The following is a 14,354-nucleotide window of genomic DNA, read 5'->3' as shown; positions in this document are numbered from 1 at the left end:
GATAAATGAGTATTTCATGTCCTGCTGCTCCGAAGTGTCAGTGGACACGATGAGCAAAGTAGTTTGTCAGCTCTGCTGTGAGATGAGGCATAGATTTTTGTCACCGGTATATCACCCCTCCAAAAGAAAGTTTTTTAAAAAAGTCGATGAACTTAGCAAGATACAAACGTGGCGAGAAAGTAACCTAATAGTGTATTTTTTCCTACGTGTAGCATTTTCATGTTTCTTTTTAAAAAAAAAAAAAATTCAAAGAAATAAACCACCCAAAGCTGGTGCAGGGCAAAACACTTCTGACAGCAGGCCATGATCTCGTGAAATCCCATCTGTTCGCACGGCAGTTTGGGGAAGCCTCTGCCGCTGTGCTCCTGTCTCTCCCTGGGCTGATTGTGCTGCTGGCAACACCTTCTGAGCTGCTTCAGCACAGCAACCTGGCAAAACCCACTCTTCCACCGCTCCTTTTGCTGGAATGTTTTGGATCAGGGTCTAATGGGAACTGGAGCTAGCCTGGGCTGGGAAGCGTGGTGGAGGGCAGTAGTGGCTAGAGGCTGCTGGGGGAGCATCGCTTGGGGCACAGCAGAAGGGCTAGCAGTGCTTCCCGTTACCCCAGGTTTTGATCAAGCTCGGATGAGGAGGAGAATAAGTTAATTTCTTGTTGGGGAGGAGGAGAGGGAAACGCGATGGCTTCAGTCCTTGTGGGGAAAATATGAAGGGAATTTATTCATAGGTTTTTCTGGAACCTGTCCATTGGAGAAAGACTGGGGAGGGAATCACAGACTATTTGAAAGAATTTGGGGGCAACCCAAGTCACCTAGATGATTGCGAAAGGGCAGTAAGGACTGACTAGATGTGCAGAACAATATAGTATTTCTTTCTAGCAAAATGAATACAGCGCCCAGGCTCCGTGACCATAATTCCCAGATACGTGCCTATGCTTAGACCTTACAAACATTTCTGTTGAGAGGAATGGCATGGCTGCTGCTGATGTGCAGAGTTAATGACGTCTCTTGTGAGCTGAAGAAGTATTTGTAGCTACCATTTGAAGGTCTGTATGAAAGTGAACATAAACTAAAAGTCATTATAGCACCCAGTTTCTTGGGAGCAGTTTTGCTGTTGCAGATTAGCAGATTTTTCTTGCCAATAGTGAAGTCAGTACTCTGCAGGATAATCCATAACACAACTAGACCAAGAATTATATTCAAGATCTAGTTTGCTGTTAGTCAGCAATTCAGTTCTAGAATTAATAGCCAATTTTTTGTCCTAATCTTTTAGGTACCAGCATTATTACAAGCTCTGGAACATGTCTGATTTGAGTCTGTAGGTGTGAACTGAGATTGTTTTATAGAAAATGGAAGGTGACCAAAGTGAAGAAATCCAACCAGCTTTGCGTTGCGTGTGTTGATTTGGTCTGAGTTCCTAAATTAATTAGTGTACAGATTGCACAGCTGAAACTTGGCATCTGCTGTTTGAGGGCTGTTGAGATAGGATTTTGGAAGCAGAGATGGAACCTAATCCTTTACTAATCTTCTATACTTTACTGGATCTGTTTAATATCAACAGCCTTTGCTTTTGTTGAGATCTGTGTAAATCAGGAGCTAGGATTATAAAATCAATTATTATGACACCTAACATCATTGCATCTGCAGGAATAGAGGGGTATAGTTAAAATTGCTTTCTTGAAGAGAAGGAGCAAAAAGCCTTGATTCATTTGCCTTGCGAAATGCTGTGTATATATAACTAATTCAGTAACTTAGGAATTGCACCCACAAATAAAATCAGGGGAAAGAGGAAGGCTGCATGCAGTTAAGTGAAGTTAATTTTACTATGACACTTGTTCTTTTTCCAGGGCTTCAGTATGCATGCGTAGTCTTTCATAAAAATACAGTTCTGTGTACTGTACAGTCTAAGGCGGTGTCATCATGAATGCCATTGCTCAATCATTAATGAAAACATGATGATGTATTTCTGCCCCAGGACTCTGGTAAATCAAACCCTTCAGGTAAGGGGCAGCAGTGCGCTGCTGATAGCAGCATTTGGAACAACTGCATGCTAAATACGGGGTGTCAGATTTTCAAAAATGACAACACAGTTTGTTCATGAATGCACGTGTGTGGGTGTGTACATTTATATATCTGTATATGGAGACTGGGGCTTTGGGTGAAGAAATAAAGATCTTTGTTAAGGACTTTGAGAAGAACTCTGTAAATTGGAGTGACTATAAAAGACGATACATAATTTTTATGGTATGAATCTCAAGCCTCTTTGACTTCTGCTATCCTGCTGCTTTTGGGTGGACTTACTGACTTGCTTTGGTTTTGGTCACACCTTCAGTATGAGCTCCTTGCTGCCAGTCACAGTCCTCTGTGTTGTTCCTGGTTTCTCTCTGTGCCATCCTGCTCCTTTTGATTTGCTGTAGGTAACGTGAATTATTCTCAGGATTTCACTTCAGAGCTGCTCATATAACGTTGATAAAATTTTCTTGACATCATTCTGGGCATCAATGTCTTTTCTGAAACTCTGCAAAATCCACAGGCTGGGCAGGGGATTGAGAGAATCTGATGCCACCACATTCCCCCCGCCCAAGCTTTCCATCCCTGTCATGACCAATGGTCGTTTCCACATTGTGGTAGCAAAATTGTCCTTGCTGCTATGCTCAGCTTCTATTTCCTCACCAAATTGCTCTCCACTTGTCATACAAGATAAAGGGGAAAACATCCCCATGTCTGTCCTTGTCGCCAATACCCTACTTGTTCAGGTAGTGCTTTTTCGCCATGGTAACTATGTGGCGAAGTCTACAGTTAGTTACTGTGTTTCTGGGAGTCTTCCATCCCTTCTGTTGGTTCACCATCAATCTCTGTGTACATGCCATGGATACTAAGACAAGACAAGAAGCATTGGTAGATATTCTAGTTTGATTTCCTTTATGGCACAGACCTGAGTCCAGGCTAACGCAATGGACTTTTGCTTCCAGAAGGGCATCCAGTCTTGGTGTGAGGAAAGCATTGGACTTGACTTCTAGCAGTTGATCCTTGGAAGACCTTGCTAGGTGTGGAAGCCCTTTCATCAACAGAGAAAAACACAGATGAAGTACTAGAGCGTGTAACTAAAACACACTGTAGACACTTTGTAAAGCTTGCTTCAATGCCCTTACATTGCATTTTTTTCCTAGCAACAAAAATTTCGTGTGAAAAATTTCCTGCCATATCAATCTGCCTTTTCAACCTCATCTTTAAAATAGGAATCCTAGCATTCAGCACTGCAGCATCTCATTGCCATGGTGAGCAGGTGTTCAAACAAACACAAGTGCTCACTGCTGCTCAAACACCTGGGAGCTGCAAAGTGCAGCGCTGAATGTACACCAACAGTCTTTTGCAGAGCTTTATCATTACATCGTCCCCATGTTACGGGAAGGGGGGAGTTGGTGATGTGCTGGCACAACTTCTTTGCTTTTTAGCTAGATTTAAATGTGTTTTCCTTTGAATAAATCAAGCTCAGCAAGCACTTGTTACATCTGACCTATCTCCGTTAGTTTTTCAGTTCTGCTTTTCTACTGAGTCATTAAACTACTCCTTAGGTCTGAAATTTATCTCCAGTGAACGTGTGTGGTAACACTCATTTACTGCAAATCTCCTGTTGACAAACAGTTCTTTGAGATGTAACAGAGACAGCCCTGCATCCCCTCACCATGCACTTCATTGATGATTCGTGTTACTAATTTTAATGATGTGAGGCTTTCTGTAGAAGTGTGTGGGTTAGCTGTGCAGTCCTTCCTTCACTGTACATTTTCAAGTTCCTCTGCTGAATTTGAGGGATTTCCTTGGCATAGATATGCTCTGGGCCGTATTTCACGTTTGCATGCCCCTTTCAGCCCTTGCCTTGCTGGGTAAATACCAAAGTCTGATCTCCTGCATGGGAAGTGTTGGTCAGGAACACGTGGGAAGATGGGGGGAGGCACTGATGCTCTCTTTCCTTGTCTCCTCTCAATTGCTTTAGATGTGATTGGGTGGAGATTTAACTACGTGACAATTCAGTGTAATGGAAATGAACTGCCGTATGTAGCATGCAAGTCAAAAGCTTTGCACGATATATTTTCTTCTGTCGCAAGTTGAGGTTTTTGGTGGCTTTTTAAAAGGTCCAGGCTTGTGCAGACAGATGGAAAAATGCTGGTAAAAAGCCGGAGAGCTGTCTGACCTGCTGCAGTTCTCTGCTCTTCCTCACCCATCCTGCACATCGCTTTAACCTCTGCGGTGCTGACCAGATCAGGTCCCTGCAGAAGCTGCCAAGCCTGGGGTCTCCTGGGCTTGTCCCTAACCAAGGGGCTGCGCAGCCTTTCTGGGGCTGGGGGGAAGGAGCTGCAAATCCACCAGTGCGTTAAGCGTCACCATTGTTTGGGAGAGGTTTGGTGGAAGAAACATACATTTATGGAAATTACGTGGTTTTTTAACATCGTAATTTAGCTGTGTTTTAGCAGCTTTTGGCAAAACTTTGACAGAAACAATGTTCTGACTATGCTTGTCGGCAGGATCTGATGTCTCCTTGCTAGCAGGGCTTGACCTGTGATTTCTGTATTTGTTTTGTGAGGCTGCAGATCACCTCTGGCAGTCTGCGGCACTGTCAGAATTGTAGCCTGGCGCCACCCCTGTTCCCTGCATCCTTTAGCGCTCTGCTCCTTGCTGGCTCTGTCATCCTTGAAAATAACAGCTGTGAATTGAACTTGTCGGGTGGTTGGGGCAGAGGCTGGAACAGGACTAACAGCAGATGAGAGCCCTAGTCTGTCTTCCTGCCCCTGGAAATTATTTTCTTGCCTCTTGCATCGGCTCCCTTTTCTAGGGGTGAGAAGCTAGGCACTCCATTTTGCATGATTTATCCAGTTAAAAAGGTCAGCACACCACTGGCTTAACATTTCATAATCTCTGATTGTATTTAAATACTGAATACTGAATATTCTGGATGTACTAAAATACTGCTCCTTTCAGTTTCCTCTAGGCTGCACGTCTGGAGATATAAAAAATCTCTGGATACATGGAGAGAGAATTATAAACCTGCACCCTTGTTTAGTTGTGCTCTGATACAGTATATTTATGTGCATTCAGTGCAAGTTTTGAATAAGCAAATTGGTTAGAAAATTGGAGTGCTTTTGAGTCAGAGAGAAAAATTAATCCAGATCCGTATGACTCTTACCCACATGACCAGAATCTTTTGCCTGCTTTCCCAGGTACGCCTGTGTCGTCATCACTAGATTTCGTTCTGGCTCCTGAGGTTTAATTTTTTTGCTTCCCTTTTGATTTCAGGTATCTTGGAGTTTTTTCACCATCAGTTGAAGGACATCGTTGAATATGCAGAACTGAAGACTGTCTGCTTCCAGAATTTGCGGGAAGTGGGAAATGCTGTCCTGTTTTGCCTCCTCATTGAACAGAGTCTGGTAGGTGCCTGCTGTGCTCGTTGAAAACCCATCTGTCTCTCAAAATGTACTCTCAAATTTTGTTACTAACGTCATAAATAACAAGGTTGAAATCTGCAGGTTTGCTATGGCTGACGGGCAGATGGGTAGAAACAGTTCCTTGCTCTGATCTCCTACAGTTGTGCAGGGCTTTTCGTGTCTGTGAGATAGCAGGCATGCCTGGCTTCACTGAGTGAGAGATGTTGCCTCATGTACAGTACCTGAGGATCAAATATTATGAGACCTTCATCATAAATTATGATCAAATATAGTACTCCTGCACTCAGTCACAGGGTGGCTACTGTCTTTATGTCAATGAGTTGTGTGTCTGGAAGTGTTATTTTCTGTCCTTGTTTGTCATTCCTATTGTCATCTGAAACATTGCAAAGCTAATAGGGGCTTCTTGGACATTCTTCTGGCTGCTAGGATGGCTGACAGTGGTGCCCACTCTGCTGGACATTCAGCTGGCCTTGTCTGAACGAAGCTGTGAAACATGGCTAGTCTTTCAGCTGCTTCCTGCATGCCTAGCCTCTGCCTTTCAGCTTGTGAAGCTGCCCGCTGCTGAGGGCACGGTGCTTGAATTGCTCTTTAACCTTCCCTCTCCTTTTTTTTTTCCCCTCTCTTCTTTCACATTATACAGTCTGCTATTCAAACAAAATGGCCAGATGAGTAATTTCTTTGTCTTCATGCTTTTGGGTGCTTACAGAGGGAAAGGTGGGCGTTGCTTATGGGCCAGAAAAGCAAGAGGTGTGCTGTCTTCCCTTTCTTTACCTCCATTGCACCTTCGAGACTTGGGTGGGGAGTCTCCCTACCTGTATGCACGAGGTGCTCTGTCCATGCTGTGCAAGCACACGCTGCCGCTGAGGCTGGGCTGCCCATCATGTAGAGATCTTTGCTGACTGCGAACCAGCTACATCATTTCCTTGTCAAGCTGGCTCAGGGCCTGCTGTTGCACAAAAATAAATCCTCGCCTAGGACTCCTTCTCTAAGGTGTATTAAAGCTGTTGATGTTAGGCAAGGTAACAAAGACATGCTGTTCCTCAGAGTACTGTTTGTGGTGTTAGAGGATCCCTCCCATGTGGTGGAGAGTAACTGGAGGGCCAGGTGACAAGCAGCGAACCCGTATTCAGTAGTGGGATAGCTGAAACAAAACGAGGAACTGGATTACTTTGGATTCAGGCTAACAGGGTGCGTGCTGAAAGGCCAGGCAGGCCAGGGCCCTTGCTGCTTGAGGGCATACCAAAGTGACACCAGCGTTGGAGGTGCCTTCTTTGTGATGCCACCCTCGCTGCCCCTCCTCTTGCTTTTGCTCTCAGTGGTGCCCCGATGTCCTGTTGCATATTTCAGTGTTTTTCCATTGCGTTCATCTATCATAACTAAACGAGACTTCACCCCGGTGCATAATGTAGGTCTCTGCTAATGAGTGGGTCTTGGTAATCTTGACTGCCCAGCATGTGCATTTTCATGGTGTTGACATCAAGGAATTAGACCTGGGAAAGGCACATAAGTCCTGGTACCCTGGCCTTGCCGAGGGTATGGCTGATGAACATATCTTCTAATGCTAGCACTGAGGGACTACAAATGATCAGGGCCTCCGCTCCAAAAATGAGGAGAGGGGTTTAGCAAATTCATGCGTCTGCTTCTGGTCATCTCTGCATTTTCTCTGCATGTACATACAGCAGCCAAGAACCAGGAGGCATCTGTCGTCCTTCCCCCTGTCCCCTACAGATGTAGAATACTTCCTGAGAGGTGGTTCGCTGCTGGTGTGTGTCTTGGCCCTCCTGGAGGGGAGATGTGCCTACCACGATAGATAACGGGTTGTGGGAATAGCGTTGGTAAAAATAACCAAGCAGTGAGTCATCTCCTTCACCACTCTGTTAGTCTGCGCAGGAGCCGTCTGCCGCTTTCACACTGAAATCACTCATTCTGCATTAGTATTTTTAATAAACACCCTGTCCTTTACAAACTGCCAGCTGAGGGTGGGAGGAGAGCTGCTGGGGTTTATGTGGGAATCCAAGGTAACCTGGTGAAATCAAATCGTCTTTGAGAGCAATCCCATGAGGAGAGTGAGGGTTTGGAGCAGCTCTGTGCGGTGGCAGCGGAGGCTGGCTGCCCTCTGGTGTTTCTGCGACAGCGTCGGCATGCTTTTGGAAGCCCATTTTGGGGATCTGATGTGGTTTGGGGACTCTTCTGTCCTAAATGCCTCTTGTTTCCTTTTTGTTCCAGTCCCTAGAGGAAGTGTGTGACCTGTTGCACGCAGCACCGTTCCAAAACATCCTGCCCAGAGTTCACGTCAAAGGTATTGGCTAAGTGAAAAAAACCTTCTGTGGGTAATGCTTTCCTCTTGTCTTGCCTGCTGCTGTGGTTTCGGTGACCGTCCCCAGCCATCCTTTACAACACCGCTGTTAATTAGGGGACAGAGGTAACAGATTCAGGCCTGTTTGCCTGGCTGAAAAATACGCGCTTCTTAGCGAGGCTCAGTGGAAATTACAAGGGGAAGAGGAGGAACACTGTGACAGGGAACAGTGGGATGGATGCCCAGGGCAGTACGACCCCTCTGTGGGTATGGTGAGAGGCTTTTCTGAAGGTGCTGTTTAGCTTATATGATTGTCAATTAAGTGGGGTAGGCTTGATCATACAGGGCATAGGAAGTCTGTCAGCAGAGTAAGCAAATACAAGTGGTCCCTGGTCCCAGTAGACTTCACGTGCCTTTTTACTAAACTGGGCACGCAGTGGTGAGTGTGTGCAGGATTGCTTCCTCTGATACCTGCATTCCTCATCCTTCATCACCAGAAAGTGAGCTTATTTTTCCCCTCACGCTTCGCTTCATTCTGTGTTGCTCCTCTCTCCTTTCCTTGCCGTTTCTTGCTGCCAGAGCAGCTGATTTGTTCTGCTAGGAGAAATCCCATCAGCTAAAAATCTTGGAGAATCTTTCCAGACTCACTGTAGCTACTTGCATTTCTGCGTAAAACTCGCCCGACCATTGCAAATGGTGTTTTCCCATTTGCCTGAGAATGTTTCCTACTTGCCAGTGATAAGGGGGTGCCAACTGCTTTTATAAGCCTTGTTACACACAGAATGTCACCCTCATTATACCCCACCTTCTAGAGTCAAGCATTTTATGTATGATAAGGACAATTTAGTTGGCTTAGCACAAGTGGGAGTCAAATCTGTTAGCAGCAGCAGCATAATAGAGCCTTATATTTGGTCTTCAATTTAGTTAATTAAATGTATTCCTCTATCCTTGGTTTCTTTTTGTTTGCACATAAAATGAAACATTTTAAAATATAAATATGTATTTTTCTAAAAGCCCATTGAAGATTACCCAACTATTTAGACCTATAAAAATAACCTACCCAGTTTTCTACTGCACTGAATAAGGACCGTGTAAAAATAAGTATTTTCTTGCTTAATTTCAATGTATAGAATTAAGTTGGCTACCAATTAAATGAATCAGTGGTCTCTCTTTTTTTTTTTTTTTTTTTTTTTTTTCTTTCAGAGAGAGAGAGACTCGATGCTAAGATGAAGAGGCTAGAATCAAAATACGCTCCACTACATTTGGTTCCTCTCATTGAAAGACTAGGAACACCCCAGGTAATTTCTCTCATTTGTGTCGGAGGCAATTCAAGAAATATCTGAGCACCAAAAAGCCTGTCCTCTCACACGTGCTGATAGCTGTGTCAGAACTTCAACCTGTGCGCCCAGCTTGTTCACACAACAGGATTTTTTTCAGATCCACGGAGCTGTTAAAGCTGTTAAAGCTCGGGAGTTTAAAACATTTAAGACTGGGGTGGAATTGCCATGTTCTGGGGAAAATGCTGATTTGTATGTACATTGCTGTGCGATACCCTCCTTGTACTGGCCAGCCTGGGAAGTGCTAGTGCAAATTCCACCAAAAGCAATCAGTTTTCTTGTGCACATATATATATATATATATATTTTATTTTTTTTAAAAAAAACCAACCAATTTATTCCCCTCTCAGCCAGGTGATTAGAAACTCTTGGAAAGTGAGCCAAGTTGAGCTTTCCTGGAAACGCAATGACCAACGAGAACGTTCTTGAACTGCCTTTGCAGCTTCAACACTATTTTCTCTTTCTCTTGGTGTGAGGGGTACGTTAATCCCCTGCTAAGCTTAGCAGTTAACAAGTGATTGAGATGCAAGCAGTAGAAACTAAGAGCGGAGGGCTCTGAAGCAGACTTCAGACTGCGGTTACCATCATATGCGCTGCAGCTCTGTGGGTGCTGTTGCGCTGCAGGAGAGAGCTCTCAATGCGACGGCACAGGCCCTAACCCGGGATGCTGCTTAGGGGTTTGTCTGAGCCCCTTCGTGCTCTCTTTGGAGCTTTCCCACCCGCTAACAACAGCAGCAGAGGGAGGCAGGCAGGAGCTGTTGCCCGCGCTAGCAGCAGAGCACTGAATTCTTTGGTTTTGCTTTCTGCCTCCATTCAGGCAAAGAATTCTTTCAACTTCCCTGGGACTAGTCCAGGATTAGCATTACTGCAGTTAGCGTTACTTACTTTTCAAGCCTGTCTGCTTGAAAAGGCTTTTACAATTTTCTCTGAATGTTTTTTTCCACTGAAATGAACCCCAGGTTAGTGGCCTCTAACCTCACTTAAAGTCGGGAAAAGTATCTCCTAGAATAAACTGAGTGAAACTAAAAAATGTGGCGGTGGTTTTTGTGGTGGTGGTTTCTGTTTGTTTGCTTGTTTGTTTTAAATGAAGTCTTGTGGTCAAGTGGCTTTTACCGGGATTTTGCACTTTTTCTCTCCACCTTAGCAAATAGCGATTGCAAGGGAAGGGGACTTGCTGACCAAAGAACGTCTCTGCTGCGGCCTGTCCATGTTTGAGGTTATCCTGACGAGGATCCGCTCCTTCCTGGATGACCCCATCTGGCGCGGGCCCCTGCCCAGCAACGGGGTGATGCACGTGGACGAGTGCGTGGAATTCCATCGCCTCTGGAGCGCGATGCAGTTCGTCTACTGCATCCCTGTGGGAACGCACGAGTTCACTGTGGAGTACGTACTGCCAGCTGCCGGCGGTCCACCCGCGGGCAACAGTCCTCTGCTTGTCCTCCCCAGTCCAACAGGCCGGGGGGGCCCGGAAGGGAGGCGTTTGTTTGCCTCTCTGTGAGAGCTCAGTGCCAAAACAAGGGGAAGTGCTGCGATCGCTGGGAGGGGCTCGTAATCCATGAACACAGGCGTTATTGTGTCTTTAACAGAAATAACCCTGTATTTTAATACTGCCACTGTATAATGAATGATCCCACGACAAAAAGGCCCCAGCACATGTCTTTTGGTAGTAGTCAGACCCCTACGGCTGCTGAACTTAAGCTGAAACATCAGTGCATGCGTTTCTGTCTTCTCTGAATTAGAAGCAAGAATGAGCACTTGGAGGTTAACGTTAACCAGGAGCTGTAGTTCTTGGTTTTAATTTTGATAATATCCTTACTTTGAAAACTGTTGAGCTGTAATATGCTTTTCACTGAGCAGTCATGGAGGCAACAGCACAGGACGTTTGCTTCCTTCCTTGCCGGCAGCCCAAAGGAGCAGAGTGGTGTTGAATTCCCAATTTGTTTGGTTTGAAAGTGTCATTGCCTTTGGAAATGAAATGTAATGCTGCTGGAGTCCAGTGGGGAGTAAATGTTTTCCAAGTAATTGCGGTGTGTAAAACTGGGGCGGTGGGGAGGCGCATCTGTTTTTTTGTTAAGCATCCTTTAGAATTGCTTGTGGTATCTGGAAGGGGAACTTAATTATTTACTAGAGATTTTGCAGTATTTCTAGATTAATGTCTAACATATTCTAGAGTGATACATATGTAGTTTTGTATAATGGCTGACTACTGAGCATTTCCTGTGGATGTGTTTCTGAAGATTTAGGTGCAATGTGCTTTATGTGGATATGTTTCCTCTTTCAGGCAGTGCTTTGGAGACGGCTTGCACTGGGCTGGCTGTATGATCATCGTGCTTTTGGGGCAGCAGCGGCGCTTTGATGTCTTGGATTTCTGCTACCACCTGTTGAAAGTCCAAAAGCATGACGGCAAAGATGAGGTTATAAAGAATGTGGTGAGTTGAAAACATCTGTAATCGCTGTTGTAATAAAGACAACAGTAAGTCAGAGCTGTTTGTACTTGGATGCGGTGCAAATATAGCAATCGCTTTTTAGATCGAAACACTGAAAACGAGGGCACAGGGGTTTTTAGTAGCAAAAGAGTAAGGCCTTGCTACTGGAGTTTGAAGACGGCTCAGTGAGAATTCTGATTTCCTGAATACGTGGTATTTTCTTGATGCTTTCCATCTCATATATGTGCATTCAGGTTATGACAAGGCTGCTGTAAATTGCCCTTTTTTGTACAAAAAGCAGCGTTGTCAAAACCCAACGTGCGCCTTGGATTTTCACTGGATTAGCAGTGGAAGGGAAACATTCGTAATGTTGCTGGGAGAGGTGAGGTGACAGCATTTGCTGCTTTTGTGTCCAAGGCGTTTTATCTCCAAAGCTAATTCCCGCGTGTCTGGTTTTTTTTTAATGTTTGCAGCCTTTGAAGAAAATGGTTGAGAGAATTCGCAAGTTCCAGATTCTGAATGATGAAATAATTGCTATTTTGGACAAGTATTTGAAGTCGGGCGATGGAGAGAGCACACCCGTGGAACACGTGCGCTGCTTCCAGCCACCTATTCATCAGTCCCTTGCCAGCAACTAGGCTTCCCACCTAACGATACTTTTTGCACCTATTTAGGCTGAAAGTATGAGACAGGGAAAAAAAAAGAAAACACAAAGCACACCAACAGTTTGAAGGAATACTCTCATCTGCATTTTTCAGTATGCCTGTGCCATTTGAGTGGTGCACTGTCCTCTTCAGTCTCCGAGCACAGTAACTGTATACAATCTATACTTATTTTTCTAGACTTAAATTTTATACACTTTGATTAAAAACCTGCAACTGTAAAAGATTTTTGAAATCTCTCTGCGCTCCTGTATTGAGGTGGCCTTTTTAGACTGGACTGGCATAATTTTCCCCCATGAAGCTATCAAAATAATAGCTCTGGAGGATAAAAAACTGGGTTCTGTAGAAAAAAAAATATTTAGAAATCCATTACTAATTGTTTGTATTAGAGCATTAATTGCTTAATTAGCCTTTATTAAAAAAATGAACAAACTCTGCTGGTGCTTTGTGCATAATATTTCTAGTCAGTTGATTATTCTTCCTCTTTGCAAAACTATTCTCTGAGATCAGTAATTATGGAAATGAAGGCTAATTAAGGTGATTGTTTCAAATTTATTTAATATGAGGCGACTGATAGCATTCTGATCTTTTTAAAAGGCAGTAGTTTGATTGATTAGAATGGGGTCTGCTTACTTTTTCTTACTGAGAGCTTCCAAGACAACTTAACAGTTTCTGTTTTGGCTGGAGATGCATACCTGAGTACCAAAACACGTGTTTACAAGCGATGAGGAGTTCTTGCTTGCAAGAATCTTGCCTACAGCAATCAGGTGCAATCTATCCCAGTACATAAGCTCTAATGATGTTAATCATGTTTTACTTATGGAAAAGTATTTGTTTACTTACACTTACTGTATTATGCAAACACTGCATCAGTAAAATTGTTTGTAAAACTTTGCAACTGTAAAACCTGAATTTTCAAGCAACCTGTTCAGCCAGAAGTAGTAACTCCTGCTTGCTTGCTGCAGGATCCTAGCGGGGCTTTTCAGTGGTGTTGGATAGTCAGCTGTTAGGATCAAGCCCAAACTGTTTTCCCAAAACAAAGGTGAGCTAAGATGGCTGGAACAGAGAGAGATGGATAATTACACCTTTTACCCAGGACAGGGGTTTCTGGAGATGTTACTTATTTGGTTGATGTTTCTAACCCTCGGAGTTAGAAACTCCTAACCTCCTAAGAACGTCTCCCTCTGAGAACCCGCTTTCCTCCCTTCCCCTTACTAGCTCCAGGTTAGGTTGCAGCCCATCTTTCCTCCTGCTCAGCTCCTCCCAGATGTTTCACAGCAACAGAATCGAGTCCAGTAATGGGTAGAACTGAGCACCTGACACAGAGAAGGTTTCAGGAGATGGGGAATGTGTAGGTACTGGGGTGGCAGGGAACTGGATTTTGAGGAAAGAAATTAACTGAAATCCTCAACAAAACAGAGGCTAGAGATTTGCCAGGCAATCTACAAGCACATTCCCACTGTCACTACCCCCTACCTGGGTTTTCCCAGGGCATCTGTGCTGGAGCTGCCCTTCTGGAGTGGTCTCTGTTGCGGTGAGAGCACACACAAGGCCCACCCTGTATGCGGGAGACAGAAGTAGGAGATACCTGTGCTTTGTTACACTAGCTCATTGCAGGATTTCTTTTAGAAGATGCTTAACACAGTTTTCTTTAGGAAATAAATACTTCTGGTTTTGTCCTTCACAGCATTCTGTAAAGATGACTTCTAGCCACCCAAACGCTTCCCTGCACTCCACGCTTCAATTAAGGAAATAAACAAATTTCTTAATTTGTTGAGCTTATTCTTAGTTTAGAGAGAAGTCTCACATACTTGAGGCTTTGGCTTAGCACTGTGGTGTAGAAATGGTTAATTAATAGTGTGGGGTTTTTTTCTAAGAACTACTTTAAAATGGTATACGTAAAAAGTCTCACATACTTGAGGCTTTGGCTTAGCACTATGGTGTAGAAATGGTTAATTAAGTGGTGTGTTTTTTTTTTCTTTCTAAGAACTACTTCAAATGGTATACGTAAAAGTAAGTTCTAACTCGTACTGGTTAACTGGCAACAGCAAGCAAATTGGTCTCTAACATCTTAAAACTACTACTATTAATACAGATTTAAAGACTTTTCCCTTTAGGTAGCATGGGTTTAAGAAAATTCAGCCATTAGACCTGGGAGATGTTTGTTTCACTTTGTAAAGGTAGCTTACTATTTTT

General features: G+C 44.0%; 1 protein-coding gene and 1 long non-coding RNA gene across 4 annotated transcripts in view; one reads left to right on the top strand and one right to left on the bottom strand.

Moving 5' to 3' along the window:
* CYFIP1 (cytoplasmic FMR1 interacting protein 1) overlaps positions 1-12,563 on the top strand; it is an 84,305-nt gene extending 71,742 nt beyond the window's left edge. For all 3 annotated transcript variants that reach the window (XM_009637594.2, XM_035892875.1, XM_035892880.1), the window contains 6 exons: positions 5,289-5,419; positions 7,664-7,736; positions 8,937-9,031; positions 10,215-10,453; positions 11,352-11,499; positions 11,970-12,563. In XM_009637594.2, coding sequence (XP_009635889.2) covers positions 5,289-5,419; positions 7,664-7,736; positions 8,937-9,031; positions 10,215-10,453; positions 11,352-11,499; positions 11,970-12,134 — 851 coding nt within the window. In that variant the 3' untranslated portion in view covers positions 12,135-12,563. The remainder of the gene's footprint in view (positions 1-5,288; positions 5,420-7,663; positions 7,737-8,936; positions 9,032-10,214; positions 10,454-11,351; positions 11,500-11,969) is intronic.
* Positions 12,564-12,646: 83 nt separating this feature from the next.
* LOC118452143 lies at positions 12,647-13,904 on the bottom strand. Its single transcript, XR_004841809.1, has 2 exons — positions 13,635-13,904; positions 12,647-13,532 (listed from the first exon to the last, which is right to left on the bottom strand). It is a non-coding gene; the product is annotated as an uncharacterized LOC118452143 (long non-coding RNA).
* Positions 13,905-14,354: the final 450 nt, after the last annotated feature.

This window comes from Egretta garzetta, unplaced genomic scaffold (assembly GCF_000687185.1).
Source record: "Egretta garzetta isolate BGI_Z169 unplaced genomic scaffold, ASM68718v1 scaffold370, whole genome shotgun sequence".
Classification (NCBI taxonomy): domain Eukaryota; kingdom Metazoa; phylum Chordata; class Aves; order Pelecaniformes; family Ardeidae; genus Egretta; species Egretta garzetta.
Note: the sequence above shows the minus strand (reverse complement) of the source record. Positions and strands in the feature narration are given on the sequence as shown.